The sequence below is a fragment of the Rhincodon typus genome, chromosome 7, assembly GCF_021869965.1.
Source record: "Rhincodon typus isolate 14 chromosome 7, sRhiTyp1.1, whole genome shotgun sequence".
In the NCBI taxonomy this organism is placed as follows: Eukaryota; Metazoa; Chordata; class Chondrichthyes; order Orectolobiformes; family Rhincodontidae; genus Rhincodon; species Rhincodon typus.
The window spans coordinates 31,368,068-31,389,879 of record NC_063338.1 but is presented as its reverse complement, the minus strand read 5'-3'; the positions used below and the strand labels follow the sequence as shown (position 1 = coordinate 31,389,879).

At 40.8% G+C, this 21,812-nt stretch overlaps 1 protein-coding gene across 4 annotated transcripts; it reads left to right on the top strand.

Annotated features, from left to right (window-relative positions):
- The first annotated feature begins 699 nt into the window (after positions 1–699).
- LOC109919873 (SOSS complex subunit B2-like) lies at positions 700–19,638 on the top strand. 4 transcript variants are annotated; one of them, XM_048598847.1, is made up of 6 exons: positions 700–777; positions 1,861–1,999; positions 9,190–9,261; positions 12,704–12,788; positions 12,946–13,012; positions 16,685–19,638. In XM_048598847.1, exons 1-6 carry the CDS (start codon positions 756–758, stop codon positions 16,888–16,890), a joined length of 591 nt encoding a protein of 196 aa, XP_048454804.1. In that variant the 5' UTR covers positions 700–755; the 3' UTR covers positions 16,891–19,638. The 4 variants fall into 4 exon arrangements, with proteins under 4 accessions (XP_048454804.1, XP_020375483.2, XP_048454807.1 ...); XM_020519894.2 differs by lacking the exon at positions 700–777 and adding an exon at positions 811–1,509; XM_048598850.1 differs by lacking the exon at positions 700–777 and adding an exon at positions 813–1,509 and having other exon boundaries at positions 16,769–19,638.
- Positions 19,639–21,812: the final 2,174 nt, after the last annotated feature.

The following is a 21,812-nucleotide window of genomic DNA, read 5'->3' as shown; positions in this document are numbered from 1 at the left end:
GGGCGGGTCAGGCCGCACCGCCGGGCACGTGTCCCCCCAGGGCAGCAGGGGCGGGTCGGGCCGGGCCGCACCGCCCGGGCCCCTGTGCCCCCAGGGTGGCAGTGGCGGGTCAGGCCCCCATGGCAGGGCATGCCACACCGCCCGGGCCCATGTACCCAGGGCCGGTCAGGCCACACTGCCCGGGCCCATATACCCCCAGGCTGCACTGCCAGGCCCGTGTACCCAGGGCGGCAGGGGCGGGTCAGACCGCACCGCCCGGGCCCGTGTACCCAGGGCGGGTCAGGCCGCACCGCCCGGGCCCGTGTACCCAGAGCGGGTGAGGCCGCACCGCCCGGGCCCGTGTACCCAGAGCGCGTCAGGCCGCACCGCCCGGGCCCGTGTACCCAGGGCGGCAGGGGCCGGTCAGACCCACGTGGCCGGTAGCAGTTCGGGATAAAATGCGAACCAATAGGATTGGAACGCGGTGACAATGGTTTGGAACATCCGGACATTCATCAGCCAATCAGCCTCCCCGCCTACGTTCCACCCTGTTTGGATACAGTTTTGGTGGGGGCGGGGGCTTGCTTTTTCGTAATTTTCCGCATTGTTTATTTTCCGACTGGAAAACAGTTCAAAAACAAAACCCACACGCAATGGAGCTGAACTCAGGACAAAAAGTTATAAAGGTGCGAAATAACCGCACAGCGTCACTCGGCCCTCCTTTTCTAATGATTCCTGCGTCACGTAGCGACGAGGACGTTTCACGACTGCCGTAAATGCGCCGGCGGCCTATAAAAGGCGAGGGCAGCGCATGTTTGCGTCGAGTGGGCTTTTGTGTGAGAGTTGGAGGTTGGGCAGGAGTGTTGGGTAGTGGGACGAAAAGGTAGCCTGTAGTCGGGGTAGGGCAAAGTCAACAGCCTTTTCTTTCCCCCCACCCACCCCCCCCTCCCGATCATATATTCTGATCGCGGGGCTTAATCATGACTCGAGTCAGTTAATTTAAAAAGAAAGTTGCTGCCAGTTCGGTATTGAGAGTTTAAAAGTGTGTATGTGTGTCCCTGTCTGTAAATCAGAGTTTGCATATCACTGCAACAAAAAAAAATAGCGTGGGACTGATTGGGGGAGGAAGAGCAGGAGTGGTAGCTGATCTATTTCTCTTTCATTTTAAAATTTAAATCCCTGATTTTTCGGAACCCACTGGCTTTTTTTGAATCAGAAGGAAGCATTAACTAGAATTGCCACCAAAGGGACTTGTAATCTGCGGAAGTTACATTTTTTTTCTCTCTTCGCCCTCTCTCTCCCTGTGTGAGAGAAGCGGGGCAGCAAGCAGCCGGCTTCCCGCACACGGAGCCGGGACTCCAGCCAGCGAGGCTCTTTTTTTTCCCCTCCTGAGTGATGCTTTGTGTCGCGCTGTGTGTCCGCAAATTTTCACAATCACCATGAGCATGGCCAACGACACATACGCATTTGTAAAAGACATTAAGCCAGGAATGAAAAATTTAAATGTCATCTTTATTGTTCTGGAAATAGGTAAGTTAGGTAGGGGCTCCAGCCCTGAAACAACAGAAATAAGTTGCCATTTGATCGTTTAAATAATGACCACAAGGTCTCTATTTAAGTTTACTAAAAAAAAACCCAAGACACGCTGGAAGTATGATCATCAAGTTTTAAAAAAAAATCGATGGAAAGTGATCCAAGCCAGTTTTAAAAACCCTTAAGTGCTAGCCAGGTACAGGTCAGCTTCCTGTCAAAGCGACGCCTCCAAATTTCTTTTATCTGTGAGTTTTATTTCTGGTGCAGTTAAGTGCATCTGCTTCTGGACAGGCTTATGAATGTACGTTTCTGAAACTAATTATAGGTTTTTATTCACTCTTTGTGCAGGTCGAGTTACCAAAACTAAAGATGGACACGAAGTGAGGTCGTGCAAAGTAGCTGATAAAACTGGCAGCATCACAATTTCAGTGTGGGATGAGGTTGGAGGTCTAATTCAGCCTGGGGATATCATCCGCTTGACAAGAGGGTATGTCAATGTGGCCAAGTCACAGAATGTGTGTCTGAATGGCACAGTGTGCCAGTATTATTAGATGTCTGTGTACAGTAAAAATATTAACCATTGCAAACTGACATGTGTTCCATTACAATGGTAACTTGGGGAGTGGGTAGCAAATGTGAATTCAAAGTGCCACTGGGATTCTTGATCATCCTGCCTGGATAATTAAAGATGTTTCATCTGGACCTAGTGGGTGAGGTGTCAATTTTCTGCTTGAGTAACAAAACCTAGGAATATGACTCCCATAGAGCATGAAGTCCTTTCCAGATACTGGAGCAGAATGGACTCCCTTGTAAAATAAGCTTAACATGAAGTTTTTGAAATTATTAAAATTCAACAATACAACATTGATTTGTGCTATCTTAACAGGGATCTGCAATGACAACTTGATCCGGTTAGGTTATTAAGGACTTGTGACTGATCAATGCCAAATAATCTTTTTTTTTCCTCCCCCCAGAATCTCTTGTAAAGATGTTAACCTGTCTTTTGCTGTGGCTGACTCATTGAACAATGAGTGCATCACAGTATATGCAGTTCCAGTCCCCTCTGGTTCACTTTCCAACCATAGATAATGAGTCACTCACTACCATGTGCTAACTTGGGTATACCTGTTAATAGTAGTAATCAGTCAACTCTGATTAGGTTCAGCCATACATCGACCCACTGAATAATGGGGACATTTTTAGGAGCTGAACTGTGCCTTGAAATACCAAGTCATGTGCTCTACTCTTCAGAGTTATCTTCATCTCTGCCCCTGTGACTGCTTCAACAACAATGACTTTATATGGCTTATTTTTAAAAAATATAACTAAACCCCCATGAGGTACTTCACGGGAGTCTTATAAAGCAAACTGACACTACCACGTAGCAAAATATTGAATTAGATGCCAAAAAAAGCTGTTAGAAGTAGATTTTAAGTACTATCTTTAAAGGAGGATAGCAAGGGAATTCTGGAGGTTGGAACCTCGGTGACTGAAGGTCTGTTGACTTTAGTGTGGTCACACATGCACCAGAGGCCAGAATCAGGAATCCACATCTCTTAGAGGCTTGAAGATGAGATAGTGAACATTGAGGCTGTTTAGGGGTTCTAAAACAGTCTTAGCATTCTTTTGAAAGATGTTGTTTGACTAGTAACTAATGTACGTGCAAATTACAAAGTGAGCAGCAGTTTAGATGGTGTTCAGTCTAGATGATAGAAAGAGGTAGACCAGTCAGGAATGCATTGGAATAGACAAACTAATAGGTGTTAGTTTTTTATTTGAAAAAATGAGTACTGGATGCCAGGTAAGCAGCTTGTGGATGCCAGCTAAACAGCTTCATAATTTAGCGGCAATGAAGCAGTTGAGAGCTGGTGATCAAGCAGAGCTGGGTGCCATCAATGCATGTCTGAAAGCAAGCTAATGCTTGTTTTTGGATGATGTTGCTGTGGGGCAGCATGTAGATGAGCAAGAAGAGGCCCAGGATAGATTTTACGTGGGGGTGGGGGCGTGGTGTAATGTGTAGACGCACAGGCAGAGAACCTGTCATTGTTAGTGATTCTCTGGCTAAGGTTAGATGACAATAATGAATCCAGGTTAGAACAACCCTGTCCAGCTGGCCACCAGTCAAGTGTCCACCGTTGGTCAAAAGTTGTGAAACCTCAAGGATGAGGTGGGAAAAGTTTATTTCCTCCACCAAATCCCTACAGTGTGGAAACAAGCCATGTGGCTCAACGAGTCCGCACCAACTCTCCAAAGATCATTCCACCCAGACCTATCCCCTACCCTATCCCTGTAACCCTACATTTCGCCTGGCTAATACACCTAATCCACGCATCCCTGAACACTATAGGCAATTTAGCATGGCCAATCCACCTAACCTGCACATCTTTGGACTGTGGGAGGAAACCGGATCACCCAGTGGAAACCCACACAGACAAGGGAAGAATATACAAACTCCGCACAGACAGGTGCCTGAGTGTAGAATTGAACTTGGGTCCATGGCACTGTGAGGCAGCAGTGCTAAGCATTAAGCCGCAGTGCTAAGCATTAAGCCACCGTGCTGCCCATTCTTCATCCTTGGGATGTATTTTCAGACGTTGGTCTGAGTTGTCTCGGTACTATAGCAGGGTTGGAAATCGGATTGGTGGGACTTGTACATGGACTTCCAAGAAGGATGGAAAGATAATTTGGCATTCAAGGGCATTGGAGAAGAAAGGGAGATGGGAACGGGACAGTAGTTTGCCAGTGTGGCAAGGTTGAGGTTGGTTTTGGAGAGCAGTAATGAGTTCTCAGAACTGGCACAAAACTTCCCTTTTAGTTCTTGTCTACCTTTTGGCTGGACAAAGTCCTCTCAAGTTAGTTGCTGTCTGATACATTTAGTAGATAATATATTGCTTGCAGTCTCATGTCCACCTTCTCCTCCATGATTTGTTAATCTCGGTGACTTCCACCCTGTGACATTATTTTCTCTGTGGCCCATCTGTATGTGCCCTATTCTTATATTCCTACGTATCGTACTGTAAATATTGTCCCCCAATAATAACTGTTGTTTCTGTACCACCTTTAGTATTCTGCTAAGCCTCTAAATTTATGCTGCTCTCGAAATTATAAACACTGTGTAAATTCCATGTTTATTAATCTTGTAACTTTATCTTCCACCACTAACCTTTGATTGAAGGGCCCAGATCTTGCTGGAGTGAGGAATCTTCATCATTCAGTTTCAAGTAATTGCAAGTTCAAGCTGATGGAGTGGTGAAGACAAAGGTCAACTAAGATCTGAGTGTCTGATGGGACCAAAGGACTATTCCTCAATCTTTGAGAAAGAGACAGTAGTAACAAATGGAGGGTGAATTAATCAAATTGGGTGCAGACTGAGAGCAGGAGCAAAAGATGAGATTGAGATGCATTAAGAAAAACTTTAAGTTTGAGAATTTTCTGGAAGGGGGTGGGGTTTGGAAAATGACACAAGTTTTCCGGTTTATATTCTGAAGCTGAAGTTGGTTGGAATTGCCATGCAGATAAACAGTGCTTCTGCTAAATGCCACTTAACTTTTTATGTATTTAACTTGCATTTGTGCAACTCCAGCAAATTCCAAAAAGAGAATAATGGGGAGGGCAAGGCTATGATGCTGTTCGTGTGAGGGACACCATGGAAAAACAAAAGCCAACCAATAATTTTATAGCTATTTGCAATTCTTCCTGGACTAGTTGGCCAATTTCCCCATGACACTGGTGAACGCACCCTTATTTTTCCAGCAAGACTTGAGCCATTAGTTCTGCCATGCTGCCTCTTCTATCACACTCTGGGTAAGACAGAAGCCATCCAGTTTTCATCTCTGCCTTTCAATATTTAAACTATGGCATGCATCTTTGGTTTCGTTATGGATCCACTTATGTTGCTTCCTTGCACTCCACTATATGGCACTTCACCTATTGTATCTTTCACTGAGTTTTAAGATCCTGTGCCTTTCCAGCTCTCCTGAACTTTAGTTCCTATGGCTGCTTCCTATAACAGTCCTATCCTGCTTTAGGTTCTGATTATCCTACAAAACAAATTTTTTTTTTCCCCAATAGATTGCTTCAAAGATAGTACATGTTTCAAGCTGAAGGGGATTTAGAATTGTGCTAAATTAAACTTGACTAAATTCCAGTGTTTGGCTTCACACAACATTAATCTTTTATTTCCCTGAAGTTGTCCATATGCAATATACTGAACTTCTACTTATCCCTGATCAATTGGCTGGCTGACTGTTGAGATTGTGACTACATTTCACAGATATTGTTTTGTAAAGGAATTTGTGGACAAATGAATTCTGTTCAGACCCAGGATCCATACGTGAAACGACTATGCCAAACATCTTCATAATCCTAAACCACAGCACACTACAAATCCATTCTGAAAATTGAGGCATTTCTTACAGCTTAAAACTTTACAAGTTAAGTGGAAGAAGCTCCTTTTTTGTTTGGGCGTAGATACAGGAACCTCTAGCTCAGAGTACAATATTTGCAATGCATCGCTGCTTTTGTTGTGAAAGAAATCAAAATCTTAAGCCTTTCTTGAATGAATAAATGCTGGAGTATAAATCTGTTCTATTCTGAGCAGATTTTCCGATGACTGACTGACTGAGTAATATGGATGTTCAAACCACAACCTCCTGTTTGTGCATTTAGACGTTTTGCCAAATCAGTGAAGCAAACAACATTTCTAAAGTTGATTTTGCACTCTCTGGTTCATTTCCAAAATTGGATGTTTCCAGGACACACTTGTTTTACCTAGAGTTAAATGATTGGCCATCAAACAAGCATTTGTCATGGTTCTGTTCGGACTTTTTTTTTACTGCGGTATGAAAATTGTATTTCTCAATAAGTTCCCTTGTCATCTCAGTACAAAATAATGGCAGATGAGTTCATGGACTTCAGCTATTTGTGTAAATGTGAAAGCTCCAGCTATTACACATGTAGGGTTTAATTCAGTTGCCCACTTTTTTAAAAATGATGAGAGAGCTTTGTCTAGAGGCAAAATTATCCTTGGTGTTTTTCTGTCTTTCTCAGTATATGCACGAGTCATACTTCTGTAGCATTTACATTTCTTCCCCCTCCTCCATGGGCAGTTTACCTTATCACAGTTACATTGAAAACATGCCTGTCATTTTACTCAGCAGCTTTAAATCAGCTGCATGGTGTTCAGTTTGTTTTTCACTGTGCAATGAATTTGGCATGTTGCAAACCAGTGGAGCCCAGATCAGCACTACAGTTTGTTGAAAGTTAATTGTGAAAATGATGTGCAGGGTTTTTCTGCTTTGCTTTCTCTCCCAACCTGAATGGGGGAGGCTAAATCTCTTAGCATGAGGCAAGATGTATGGGTTAAAGCAGGAAATGATTCTTCTTGACGTCACTTGGTGAGTGTTTGGTTTAGACACGTCAGTTAACACGTCAGTTTCCTATCTTAGAGATAGTAAGAACTGCTGATGCTGGAGTCAGAGATAAGTGTGGATCTGGAGGAACACAGCAGGCCAGGCAGCACCAGAGGAGCAGGAAGGCTGATGTTTCTGAAGAAGGGTCCCGATCCAAAATGTCAGCTTTTCTGCTCCTTTGGTGCTGCCTGGCCTGTTGTGTTCCTCCAGCTCCACACTGTTATTACAGTTTCCTATCTTGCTGCAAGTTCTTTCTGATTTTTAGCAGTTTTCGTGGTCGAGAAAGGAAATCGGTTGGAAAAGAGTGATTAACTTTAAGTTAAACTAAAGCTCTGGTCAACTTTTTAAAAAATGACCAGAGCTCTCTTTTTGCAGTTGCACTTCAGTCTTCCCACAAGTAGAATAATTTAATTGCGCTGGTCAAAAAGAAATTGTCTAAAAATACACCAGCCATACGAAGCTCTCACTTAAAAAGCGGGCAAGGATCAATACTGTGATTATCACTGATATTTTAAAAATGCTTCAGAACCCTTCAGCTGAAGGGTGGTTGCATAGCTTTTAATTTTGAAGGCGAGTTTATGGTCTAATTGTAACGAAATGAACTTTGGGTTTAGCACGTAATGAAGTATCTGTTTTAGAAGTATCAAATGTTATTAGAAACAGAACTAAAGTAGTAGATTTTATGTATTTGTACCACATGCACATTTTTGATTTGGAATTTTTAATGGTTCTAGTATGATTTTGATTGCTTGGTTAGATGTGGAAATATAGGAACTATAGTTAGTCCCTGATACTTATTCAGATTTCACTTGGTTTTTAGTAGTTTATAATGTCAATTTCCATATCACTGACAGTGAGATTGTTCTTTATGATACAGGATTCTCCAAACTGTTGAAACAAAAGCCATAACTAATCTGATAGCTAGGCAATTTAAGTGTAAAGAGGTAAAAGCCTAAAAAAAATGAAAGGCCTCTACATGCAAGACAAGCATCCACGAAGGTGGGGAGATTCATATTACCATGTTTAAGACAGAATTCATGAAATATAACAGAAGTTACCACGTGGCCCAGTCATAACTATTCGGGTGCTGGTTACTTAACCAGAACTTAGTCTAAACACTTTGCTTTGATTTTCAGTCCCTTTAAATCTGCCACAAGTAGCTTGTGATAAAGTGCTCCATTGCCTAGACTATCGGCAACAAATTTATCCTAATTACTTTTGGCATCCAGTGTCACGAAGAGGAGATTAAATGTTTCTTGTAAGTAGTGTACACTGCTTTATGCAGGATATGTAGCATAAACAGCCATTTGCTCCAACCAATCCATCCTTGCCCCTGCCCAGCACAAAAATAAAGATCTATTTGAAATCAGTTTATTGACTGTGGTAATTGTAGATTGCTTTCTGACTCTTTTCCAATGCAGTGCTTTTATTTGTTAATTTGTATTCATTGCTATTGGGAAGCTTATCTCAACTGATAGAAGATATTATGCGCATTCACAAATGTAAACAGGCTTTTAAATGCTGAATATGAAACCAAAATTTGTTCTGTTTTTGAATCTTTTGGTTATCTCAGGTTAAGATCCAGTAAATATTCTAGCAGTATTGAGACCCTTTAGTGAAAATGTAGATGTGGCTGACAGCTGTGCTATTTCCTAAGTGACTCAAGTTTTAATTTCCTGTCTGTGGAAGATCTGTTGCATAGCTGTACAATTGAAATGACAGGCTACTAAACATGCAGATAGAACAGGCGCAAAGGGCCGAATGGCTGCCTCCTCCTGTATTGCAAATCTCTCTGCTTTAGACATTTTTCTGTGCCATTTCAAAGCATCAGTGAAGGTTACAATTCAAGAACTAAAAGTTGGCAGTTGAGATACCTCTGTTCTTGGATAGATTTTACCACCACTGTCTGATAGTTGAAGTTGTGTATCTTAAAAAGAATGACAAAAAGACTAGGCCTATTCTGGCATTGATGGCTGTTTTAAGTGGGTACACGTGACAATAAAATCTAAACAAATTTTAGTCTTTGCACTACAGACTATTCTGCCATCCTGTGGCAAGAGGTGGTAACGGTATGAATTTGATTATGGAACTTTACAAGTTGTAGTGGAAGACTTGCTTGAAGTTACTGGCCTCACTGCAAAGCCCGTTCATGTTTAGTAATGTGCTCCTAAGTTGTTTTTTCTCCTCTTGCATTTCGTACAGTGTATTTGAATTACTTTACAGTTTTTAATTCACTAATTTTTCTGCATGACTTTTGTTTGCTCAGCTATGCTTCAATGTGGAAAAACTGCCTAACACTCTATACCGGGAGAGGTGGTGATCTTCAAAAAATAGGAGAGTAAGTATGACTGGGTGACTTTGATTCCCAGGAAACTAGCTGTGGTCAAATTCATTCTTGTAAACTGGTGAGAACAAGATCAGTCTTGTTGCTTTGTCAGGCTGACTTTACTCACTATAGCTCTTGTGCATCTGGGCAGCAAGTCATGTACCTGTGGGGCTGTACCCAATAGTATTGCGTTCGGGTGAGCCAAGAACCGGAATGAGAGATGTCGGAGACTCTGCTTTCTTTTAAAATACTGTTTCTGCATTTGGTCCCCCAGTCTTTCTACTGTTAAATTTTTTTTAGTCTTTGTTTTTAACAAGACTAAAAGAAAAGCTTCATTGCTAAATTGAGCTTGCTGCTGCTTTCTATATTAATATTAAAAGAACAAAACTAGCAGCAAGAGAAAACGCTCCTTCCCGAAGCTTGCTTTTTTTTCAATGAAATCATTGATCTGGACTTGGCTTCCACTCAATGTATTCCACAATCTTTGCCTCTCCTATTGTTCAAAAATCTGACTTAACACAGCCTTGTGTATTTTTATGTAGACTTCACAGCTCTGTATAGAGAATTCTAAGATTTGCAATGTTCAGAAGAAATTTCTCTCTTTTTTTTCTTTAGCATACAACATTCTTCAAAGACTACAGTGGGTAGAAAGAGGTTGTCTCCATATAGGAGAGTCTAGGATCAGAGGACATAATCTCTTGATAAGGGGTAACACATTGGAGACTGATGAGGAGGAATTGCTTCTGAGTAGAGTGAATCTGTGGAATTCTTTACCACAGAAGGCTGTTGAGACATTCTATTCAAGTCTGAGATTTTTGATCAGGGAGGAAGTAAAGGATTGTGGGGAAAAGGCAGGAAATCAGGAGCAAAAACAAAGTTGCTGGAAAAACTCAGCAGGTCTGACAGCATCTGTGAAAAAAAAAAAATCGTTAACGTTTCTGGACCTGAAACATTAACTTTTTTTTCTTCACAGATGCTGTCAGACCTGCTGAGCTTTTCAGGAACTTTGTTTTTGCTCCTGATTTACAGCATACACAATTATTTCGGTTTTTATTTAGCAGGAAAGTCGTTGGGGATTATAAGATCATCCATGATCTTAATGAAGAAGCTGAATGGCCTATTTCTACCCCTACATCTTGTGGCAGTGAGTGATCTGTTATTCCAAAGTTACACTCCCTTGCTGTAGATTCCCCTCATGATAAATATTCACTATATTCTTTGCCAAGACCCCTCAGTATATTTATTGGGGGGAGCAGGGAGAGTGAGAGGTAGAGGCTGGGGCTCGAATGGAAGTTCCCCTTCCTCAGCAGTGTCTGTGCAGTAGGTCTCCTTGGCCTCTAATCCTCTAGTGTGCTCACCTCTGCCTGGCTCTCTACATCTTTTGCACTGCCTGAGGATTGCAACTGCATCTGCTTCTGTTGTTGGAGAGATAACCACTTACTCCTGCTGACATCAAATGGCTGCCTGTGCATGCGAAGATCGGCCTGGTGACATTAGCTGGGCAGATAGCTGTCTTCTGGTGTGTCACCCTGTTGCTCTACCTGGTGGACATGTTCAGTCATTTCCCATGCACGCCATCTGGGGTGGGTGTGTGGGGTGTGGGGAGTGCAAAAATCAATTTGGCTCACTTAACTAGATGGCTAGAGTGTAATTAATGTCAAAGCTATAGATTTCTACCCTGTATACCAGCTGAGCCAGAGGTGGTGCCTGACCTCACTCTCTGTAAAACAACATGGCTTATTGCTTTGGTCTGTTGAGTGATTGTCGAGGATCTGTCTTTGGGTGGGGAACTTGATATTGCAGCAGGCACATTTGTGCATGTACGTCACCCCTCTATCCTTTTGCAGACTCTGCATTTTCCTCCACTTATTTTCTGATCGTCTTTTTAATGTCAGCAGGTTTGACTACAATGCAGTCGGTCCATTCATTCCATGCATAATATTGTTTGGGAATAGTTATGGCCCAAGTAGACATACTTCTCTCTGCTCTATCCATTCTAGTGTCAATCTGAAAGTGACCTGTTTATCATAACTGTTTTGGTTGACCTGTTCTCTATGCTTGTATTCCGCCTCCTACCATGAGGTCATACGTTGTGTGGTAACGTTTCTGTTTAGTAAGGTAAATGCTGGTTTAGGCCCGTGTCCTAGTCAGTGCAAAATGAGTAGGACTGTAATTGAGATAACAAGGTGTAGAGCTGGATGAACACAGCAGGCCGAGCAGGAAACCTGAAACGTCAGCTTTCCTGCTCCTCTGATGCTGCATGGCCTGCTGTGTTCATCCAGCTCTACACCTTGTTATCACAATTACAGTCCCATGTCTTGTTTTTCATTCTTACTCTTTTTTTTTTTAAAAGAGAGAGCTGGTTTGACTTTCTGCTTTTTAAAAAGTACATTTGCTATTTTTGTTTGCAGTTGTGGGAGGGACTATGGGCAAGACTAGTATAACACCAAACAACTAAATCTTCTTTTGGTTTTGGGATCACATTGCATAATTCATAATACAGAACCTGAACCAATGGCCTTCACTATAACATGCAAAGGGACGATGGTGGAATTTTGAGGTTTTTAGAATTTCTAATGTTTTATTCCCTACTGTGGAACATCTTTAGATGCAGAAATATTGGTGATGAAGCGTCAAAGTGAGAAGTTCTATTTTTTGTATGAACTTTTTCATTGCATGGTGTTTTTAAACTGCAAAAGATGCATTATCGCTGAAGTAAACACTTGAATCGCCATATAACAAAATCATTACTTGTATAATATGTAATCTGGCTAACATTGTGCCTGCTGCCTGTCTGTTAGTAAATTCATGGTGGGAGAGAGGAAGTAGACATGGGACCAAATTAACAAAGCAGGACGTGATTGCACATCTGGTTGTTTTGCTGCAAACCTCTAACCTCATACAAAAACAGAAATTGCTGGGTAAACTCAGCAGGTCTGGCAGCATCTGTGATGAGAAAGTGGACTCAAAATGTTAAATCTGCTTTCTCTCCACAGATGCTGTCAGATCTACTGAGTTTCTACAGCAATTTCTGCGTTTAAGATTTCCAGCATCTGCAATCTTTGTTTTATTTCATCTCTGACCAATGCCTGAAGCAACAATTAGCCACTTCTGTAATCTGCTTCAGGCTGTGCGAGTCTCTTGAGGTGGGGGTTTGGGGTTATAGAGAGATGTAGAGGTGGTGGTACTTGTGGAGGGACTGAACTGTGTAGTGCTACTTTGTGCCAGTGCTGTTCTGATCATGTCGTGTCACAGTAACCTAAAGCTGCTTCTCTCTTCATTTCCTTCCTGGTCAGTACATCAGCTGATGGGAGCTGAAAGCAGTGAAGTTATTATACAACTGTCTCAAACTCCTCCATTTTGCTCCCCCTCATCCAGTTTTACAACTACTTCAAATTAAAGAGGGATATTTGCTGAGTGTAATATTTTAATGTTTTCTTTACTTTGCTGTCAGGTTTTGTATGGTATATTCAGAAGTACCCAACTTTAGTGAACCAAATCCAGAATACCTCAACCAGCTGAACCAAACAAACAAAGTTGTAAGTGGCATTAGGACTGTTGAAAGCATGTTCTTTTGGCATAATGCTTTTTTAAAATTAATATGCTCCACATTTTATGTAACTTTTTACTGCAGAGTTTTATTCCTCATTGTCTGTGATTACTGTTCTTTCTTTTAAATTTAAATGTTTTGTCAAGGCACAAAGTGAACATAGAAACAATTCTCCTCCTAGTCAACTGGCTACAAATGGACAGATGCAAGCAGGTAAGCTTGGAATGCACATCACTCTTCAGTAAGACACGTGCTTGTGGATGATCGTTGCAGAGTCTATGCTTGTCCTTCTCCTGCGCTCTCTTCTTTCTGGCTTTTCATATACTCTGAATTCTAATCAGTCATTGCCTTTTTAGTTTTGTCACCTGGTCTTCAGGAAAACATTCCATCTTGGCTAAACTACTTTTTTTTGCTCTGAAAGTATTAAACCTTGCCAAGCTAACTAAATTAGAAATATTTTTCTTTAATGTTTTACTGCTGTCCTACCAAATATCTACAACTTCCCTTTATATCTAGCTGCATTTCTTTTTGAAAGGAAAAGAATAGATATTGTCTTGCGTTTTAAGAAAATGTGTCACTTCAACCTGTTTAGCAAAATTGAGTCTCATGGATTTGGCTAGGTGTCGGTTAGTTAAAATTTTCTATATTTTCTTCGACTGCAAGTGCTAGCAAATGGTCATCTTTCAGATTAGGGCCACTTTTTAGTATAAATAAATTGCATATTTGAATATAATAAATTTTCATTTTGCAAGTGATGCTAAACTTGTAGGAATGGCTGACAGTGAGGAGGATATCAATTGGCCAAAATGCATCAGGCTAGCAAATAGGGCAGATACATAGCAGATGGAATTTAGTAGAGAAATGAGGTAAGGAATTTTGGCAGCAGGGTTAGGGTGAGGTTGTATTAATGCAATAGCATGATGAACCTGGCTGTTAATGAGCCCTAATCTTTTGAAGATGGCAAATGTTTGAGTGCTTAGCAAAGTAGATGAAATCTTTGCTGTAATAAGGCATTAAACATAAATGCAGTTTTAAAAAGCTCTAAGGTCACAGCTAGAATATTCAGCACCGTTCTGGTCACCACCCTTGAAGAATGTGAATGGCCTTGTAAGGGTGCAGAGGCAATTTACCAGAATGGTGCCAAGAATGGCTTGCTTTAGTTGTAAGTTTAGGTTGGATATACTGAAGATGTTCTCTTGGAGCAAAGAAAATTTGACGGAAGTTTTGATCAAGGCGCACAAGGTAAGTTGATCAGGTGGACAAAAATGACTCATTGACTGACACAAGGATCAAGTTCTGGGAAGCCAATACAGGGGATTGTGAAAAGACCTCTTCGTTTGAATAATACGAACTGACAATCATCGGTTCTAAGAATGGTGGAAGTGGAGATAATAATAGATTTGGAAGGAAGTTACCATTTCTCCTGAGGATGGAGTTGAATTCTGGAAAAATTGGAGAAGCTAGGGGGTGGTTGTTCTTCCAGCAGAGTTAAGTGGTGAGGGCATCCACAGCTGTGGAGTTTTGATACAAGTGGGGAGAACAATCCTGTTGTAAGCGTGAAGGCAAACATGAATTTACAATCATTAGTAAAAGAACTGGTCTTCCTTTTTTAAGGGGGAAAAGAAAGTTGTTTGGTGCTAAATTAGATGATTCAAAGAGCTGGCAGCAGCATGGTTGGTTCAGTGGTTCTGTTCTGTTCTGTTCTGATTCTGCTCTGAAATGTAGGAAGGAGGATTAGATTTTGTTGTAGTGATTTTCTTTTCTTTTTTGCCCTGTGCTACTTGCTGATCACTTTAAACACTACATCAATGAGCAAATTAATTGCAGTTAAGCTGCTGAAGCATCCCATGGACATTCAGTTAGCTAATGCCTAATGTCTGCATTGTGAAAAGGTTAAATGTTTTTAGTGCAAACTTTTGAAATGGTCCATCTAAGGCTAGGGAAAATTTCTTAGCTATGCAATTTTGGCATCTGCCCCCAACTTGGTGCCATGTTGTGAACTTTTGGGGGTAACTCTCTTCCTGGCCACACCTCTTCCCTTCTCCCATCTCTCCTTTCTGTCTTTCTTCCCCAGTATCACTTGATAACCGTGTATGGAGATCTAATTTATGATGTCTTCTAATCTCCTAATGCAAATTTGAAACATTGACCAAAGGCCCCCCATTATGGTGCATAATTCCTCTTCAGGTTGCACATTATCACATTTGTTTCTAAATACATTCTATTTAGACATTGGCATCTGTTTCCTGCGTTGCAACAATGGCTGGACTTCAAAAGTATATAATTGACTAAGGATTTTAAGACAATCTGTCATCATGAAAAGCTTGCTTTTCTACAGTGCTTTTGAAAAGGACCAATTCCAAGTCATTATTCAGATTGATCTTTAAATGATTGTGGAAGTATAAATGACACTGGATACACAATCACTCCTCCTTTTCATTGCTGTTGATATAAATCCTAAATCCAATTTTGCTGTGATTGCTCTTCACTTTTTTCCATAACTTGAAACTAGAATTCTGTTGGGAATTTATCTGCTTAAAAAGTTAATGCTCTGCTTTGCTACAGATGGCTTTTTGGGTTGAATGTGGTGAGCTTTAATTAACTTTAAACAAACGAACACTCTTGATGCCTCCAATGTCATCTTCATAATTCAAGCTTTTGAGAAAATGTGATTTACTCTAGAAATACTGTTGCTCAATTTTTTAAGGAGTCACCAACATGACTAGACCATAAGCATAAGATGAGCACAAGATCATATGGCCTATCGAGATTGCTATTCAATAAGTTAATGGCTGAGTTTCTATAGCAACTCTCCTCTTTCCCACATGTCTGATGGACTTATCCCAACCTTGAATATACTCATCACCTGAGCATCCCTGGTGCTGAAGGTAGAGAATTCCAAAGATTTGCAGTCCTTAAAATGAATATTTCTTGTCCAATCCTAAATAACTAACCTCATTTACAGTGAAGTTGGTGACTTGTTCCAACTTCCAGCCAAAAGGAATAGCCTTTTCATATCTACTATACTCACCCCTTTCCAGGATTTTATACACTTTTTTTTTCTTTTCCTATGTGACCACCCGTATCCTAAACTCCAGAGCAAGTGGGCACATTCAAATTGATCTGATATGACCTCTTTACTATTCAAGGTGTCATCTTGCTGTGGACTGTATATAATTACAGCAAGACTTTCTTCCTCTGTAATGCATCCCCCTTGCAATATACCATTTTGACTTGCATGTTAATTTTGATTTAAAAATCCTAAACTCCCTCTGAATTCAAATATTTAATGACTTGTTTTAAAGCTTATTTTATTCATATCAAAATAGATGATTTCAGTTTCCAATTACATTATTTTCTGCAATCACCTTGTTCCTTAACCTGTCTATTCCTTTGCAGTGTTTGTCTTTCCCACAATTTTTGTATTGTCCGCAAACTTGGATATATTATGTGGATATAAATTGTTAATGCCTCAGTATTGATCCTTGTAACATCCTGGTTGTTGCCATCTCAACTGACCTATTTGTGATCTATCATTAACCAATCCTTAGTCTATACTGATCTGCTACATCCAATCTTGAACAACAACTTTTCATGCACAACTTATTGAATACTGTATGAAATTTAAGTCCTACATGTGCTTTTTGCCCTGTATCCTGATAGTTACATCCTCAAAATAACAGATGTCAAACAAGATTTCCTTTCATAAGTGACTGTCTGAACGTTGACTTTTTTCCAGGTGTTACTACCATGTCTCGAACTTTATTTTTGATTTTGGAAGTTTGTATATTTTTAATGTTCAAATGAGTTGTTTAATGAATAGCATTTTTCACCAAAATATGAAATATTAATGTCAAGGATTTTGTTAATCATTTTTTTGTTTAGGAAATGGCTCACAATGTGGGCCATTGCAAGGGGGACTTCCCCCATCAAGCAATAACCATCAACAACAGAATCCTAACTTTGTAGGTGGCGGAAGACCCAATGGACGGGGACCAATAAGTCAGCCACCGATGACTCTAGCGCAAGGATCTGCAGCAGTCACCACTGTTAGCAATGGAAGAGACCCACGTAGAGCATTCAAAAGATGATGTGCCATATGTATATATCAGCCTTGTCAACTCTACGCCTACTTGAACCCACTCGATGCACTTTTATTTTTGCATAACTGAGTTTGTATGTTTTTGTTTTAATCCTCTTAATTCAGATGGGATTTTGAACTGTAAAACATTTGGCTCAATAGTTGAGGTGTCTTGCAGTGTTCAAGCTGCACAAAACTTATTTTGAGCTGAAAATGAGTTGTGAAAGTAGAGGTGATTGTGTTGAGAGCAGTGGGGGAAAAGAAATTAGGTAAAATGTCAATAAAATGCCATTAAATTACTGATAGCATGTAGTGAAAGGTATTCTGTCACCTTACTGTCATTGGGTGTGTTCATGTATCCTGTGCTAAATTTACAAAGGAGATATCTCTCCAATTGGTTTATCAGAGTGCAGGAAGTTGCCATTATGCTGTAATGATGTTTTAAAGCTGCTTTTCACTAAAATTACTAACTTCCAAAGATGAGAGCTTAGCTTTCCTGTATAGTCTGTCATCCCCAGCCAGAGTAGCGGTCTGATTGTAATGGTTTGCTTCTGGTTTAAAGAAGGTGGGAGGGGGTAAAATAACAGCCAGTCTCATTCAGGCTACTGAGCAGTGCCTCTTGCTGGAGGAGAGCAGGATGGAGGTTGAAATATCATATCCAATCATGTTTTACTGTTGAATAGCCTGCTGCCAAGTTGAGGAATGTCACTAAGAACACAAGATGGCTGGCATCTATTACTTTATCTGTCTTTGAATTCCTTTTAATGTTGGGGAAGATACTGAGAAAATGCCATTGGACTATTTTTAAAAGCCATAGGTCAAAGCATACATGCAAAGGTATTCTGCAATTGCACTTTAATTGGGCATCAGTTTTGCATTGACACCGATGCAGTTTAACACTGGATCTGAGCTGACAGGCTGTTACTACTGTCACTACAGAAATGTTTACGATTTGTAAATGTGTAACTGCTCATTTTTAGGTCAGATTTTAACATGTCTGCTTACATAGTAGTTTTAATGAGCACATACACCAATGTCAATGAGAGTTTTAATATCTCAAACCTTACAGTATGTTAAGATCATTTGATTTATTTCTTTGCTTCCTGCCCAAGTGTTCTGTGCAATTTTAAACTATGATCCAAGCCTAACTTTAGATATCTAATTACAGCATTGCTGCTGTAATTCCACCACTTAGGGGTGGGGAAGTTTTTCCCCTGTCTGAGCCAGCACTTCATTTCTGTGGGACCTGGACTGTATGAATTAGTTACCACACTTGCTGCATTGTGGTGGTGACTACAACTCAAAAGTAGTTCATTGGTGGCCTGAAGAGAAGAATGATGCTATGCAATTTCAAGTTTTCTACTTTATACCTATTTGCACAAAGGTATACAATGAATCTCTAGTGTGTTGTTTGTCAGTCTGTATTTTTGGGTGAATAAAAGTCTTTCACCTGTATGTTTTAAGGGGACTGGGACAGCCTTTAAACTTTTTAAAATCAATACCAAGCTGCTCAATTTAAACCCCTTTAAAGGGATTGTTGATTTGTTTTTACAGAATGTGATCTGGTAAAGCTAGGGCCTAATTGTAAAAGTTAGGAGAAACTAGCATTTTAAATTTCTTAAAGGTTAAGTTTGAGTGTATTTATTACAATTGTTTTCCTTAAACTTGGGTTTTCTGTTACAATACTCTGTTTGAGTACATTGCTGCAGAATTTCTGCAGCAATCAGAAGTAGCAATGATGCCACCATTTTGTGAAGAACCAATGCGTTTGAACAGAGGAAAGAATTGCTAAACTACACTCTCTCTCTTAAAAAAGGGGAGGTTATTTAAATGTTTGTACGCTCTTAGCTTTCGTTCCTGCCCCTTCCATGTTCCTAACCTCTGTCTGGCACCAATCTTCCCACTCCCATGTTCACTAGCGTGGTTTTAGCAATTCTGCATTTATTAGGCATCTAACTAAATCTCTATTATTTGAAAACTTTTAGAATTTTCTGAATCAGCTGAGTAGCAAATAACAATTCTTTCCTCTGGTCAAATCTAATATTGGTGATTATTGCTGGCTTTGATGCTGATAGCTTTCTTTCCCCATCCCCATCCCCATCCCCTCTACAAGTACCACCTCCTCGTTTCAGAACCCCCTCTCTCGGACCAGTCGACTTCCGTCAGGCATATTAGATTCTGCCCTGGAGTAGGATTTTTGGTTGTGACACAAACCATGAAGTTAGTTTGTAACTGACCTGGTCTTTCTAGACCTAAATTCTCTGAACTTGAATTAGAATCAAAGCTTGGGCCTTTCCCGATGAGGATCTCTCTCCAGCTCACATCGAACCGCCAACATTTTTCTTTTGCACTATGTTTCTGATGTATTTTTACATAAGCAGTTGACAGTTTTGAGAGCAAAGACTTTTATGCCTTGATTTTACATGTACAGTGCAACAAATAGGCTTGCTCCCGAGCCTAGATGAAACTGAGGAGTGACATTGGGAATGCTTTCTGTACGTTTCCAGTGCATGGGCCATACCGGGCTTCACGTTGGGACAGAAGACGTGTATTGATGTGCTTTATTTTTAGCGGTGCTTCTAATTTGTTTTGGATTTTTTAAAAAAAAAAACTTGCTCCTTGTTTATTTGGTGGGTGACTGGGTGCTGGTAGCAAGTCCTCCAGCTCCACACTGTTATCTTTCTTTTTCCTTCCGTTTCCCTTAGAAGTGTCAAAATGTGCTTGGTGATTTTCTGTAAAGATTTGAAGACGGGTTCAATTTTGTTTCTACGTGTAGTTGTCTTTAGTTCCGTGTATTTTTTTTGAAGATCCATTGGAGGGAGCATGGCACTCCATTTCCAGCTGAGGACCCGGATTCATACAGGGCATAGGTTAATGTTTTTAACAGTTAATCGTGGGAAGTGTGCTGGTTATCGTCCACTTCTGTTGCAACTGCTTCTTTGGAAAGTGGAGTATCCCAAGGGGGTGTGTGTTGGTTATGGGAAGTGTATTTTAGTAGGTAGTTCGTTCTTGGAAAGGTACAGCTGGTCATGCAAGAACCATAAGTTGCCAGTAAATGAGATAATAGGAACTGCAGATGCTGGAGAATCTGAGATAAGGTGTAGAGCTGGATGAACACAGCAGGCCAAGCAGCATCAGAAGAGCAAGAAAGCTGACGTTTCGGGTCTAGACACTTCTTCAGAAATAAAAAAGGGTCTAGACCCGAAACGTCAGCTTTCCTGCTCCTCTGATGCTGCTTGGCCTGCTGTGTTTACCCCCCCTCTATCGCTTGTTTTCTCAGGTGCTGGTAAATGTTTCTTTTTCACATAATTTATAAATACATATCCTTTATTTTTACACCTACCGCCCACTCTGCAGTACAGTGCACTAGATTTAACTGAGGAATTGATTTCCACTTGTCCGTTGTGACAATGAGTGAACAACAGTTAACGGTCAGCCGAGTTGCCTATTCCAGTAAGGTTATCAGAAATAAATTTGAGGTTAAAAACTAGAAATAGCCCGAGCGCCAGGTCAGTCCTAATCGAGCTGAGCTGAGGTGAGGTTCGCTCGCGTGAAATATTTCTGTTTTGGCCGGCAGATGGCGACAGAGTAGCGCGACGTATTCTGGTGAACATCTTTCAAACATTAGTCTATCCACACAGTCCTACATGCACCACAGTTAATCTGCAATGCTCGTAGGATTTGCTGTGTCCGTTTGACAGCTTCCTGAAAGTTGCACCAGTTTTTGCCAATATCCTAGGCGTTGCGGCAGTGCGAAGTGAACGTCGGAAACGCATTACATAATATCCGTTTCACTGCTTGACTATAAAGGATGACATTTTCTTAATGTCCACTGCTTAACGTTTTATCCTGGAATATTTAACTGTGTTTCTCTTTTTTACAGTTGGACTTGTCATTAAAACTTGCCATAGAGGGGAATTTATTCCTTTTTAAATACAAACCCCAATGCATCCAATATATTTTAATGGATCGGAAATCAAGATTCTTAGTGGAAAAACACAACTTTTTTTTCCCCCAACCCGCTTCTCATGATTTAAATACACAAACTCAAGCGGCCGCTGACCTTTACTGTCAGTTGACGTTTTGTTCGGGGACAGACCTCTTTATACGCCCACGTTAGTTAGCAAGTTTTTTTTTTGTCTTTTCCCCATTCTATTTTAAGTGGAGTCTAGTCCAGCTCTTTGCACTTGCAATTATGTTGCGACCCGTTATAATAGAATGCCTCCGCGTTAATCACTGGAGGAGTCCCTTGGCACGAAGCCATATAAGGCGATATTAAGGTAGCTGGGTAAATGAAAGACAGATTTCAAGTCTTAAAAAGGAGAGCGGGGAATTCAGGGAGGGGAATCTAGCCGTTACACTTTAAGACAGCTGCCTGCCTGTGGCGGGGCAGTGAAAATCGATGCTGTGCAATCCATCAGAATTGGAGGATTGTAAGGCTCGAGGCAGTCGCAGGGAGGGAGGCGTGAAGCCGTGAATATATAAATAACACATTCCACCTAGTCTTTAGAGCTCGCCGCTTAAATTCCAGTATTTTAAACTTCACACTGTATTCAAATAATGGTTTGAGCTGCGCGTTTCTTGACAAACCTGAGAATGTAGTCATTGTACTAAAATGGGGTCACATTATGAGAGCTTAGAAACAATCTTCCTCTTCCTTCCCTGATCCCTTTCTACACTCTCTTGCCTCTTTGCTCGAAAGTATTGAACCGAAGATTTCGATTAAATTATACTGAAAGGACAGGATGTTAAAATTGGAATTAGAAGGGAAGGGCGCAGCTTGTGACTTGGAGTAATTTTGTTCTTGAATGGGAGTAAATCCTTCACCATTGACGCATAACTGCGATTTTCTTCCAAGCTTTATCAGGTAGCAGTATCCAAAATTCCAAAAAAAAAACTTGAAATAATTAAGGAGTTAATATGTGGAGAAGA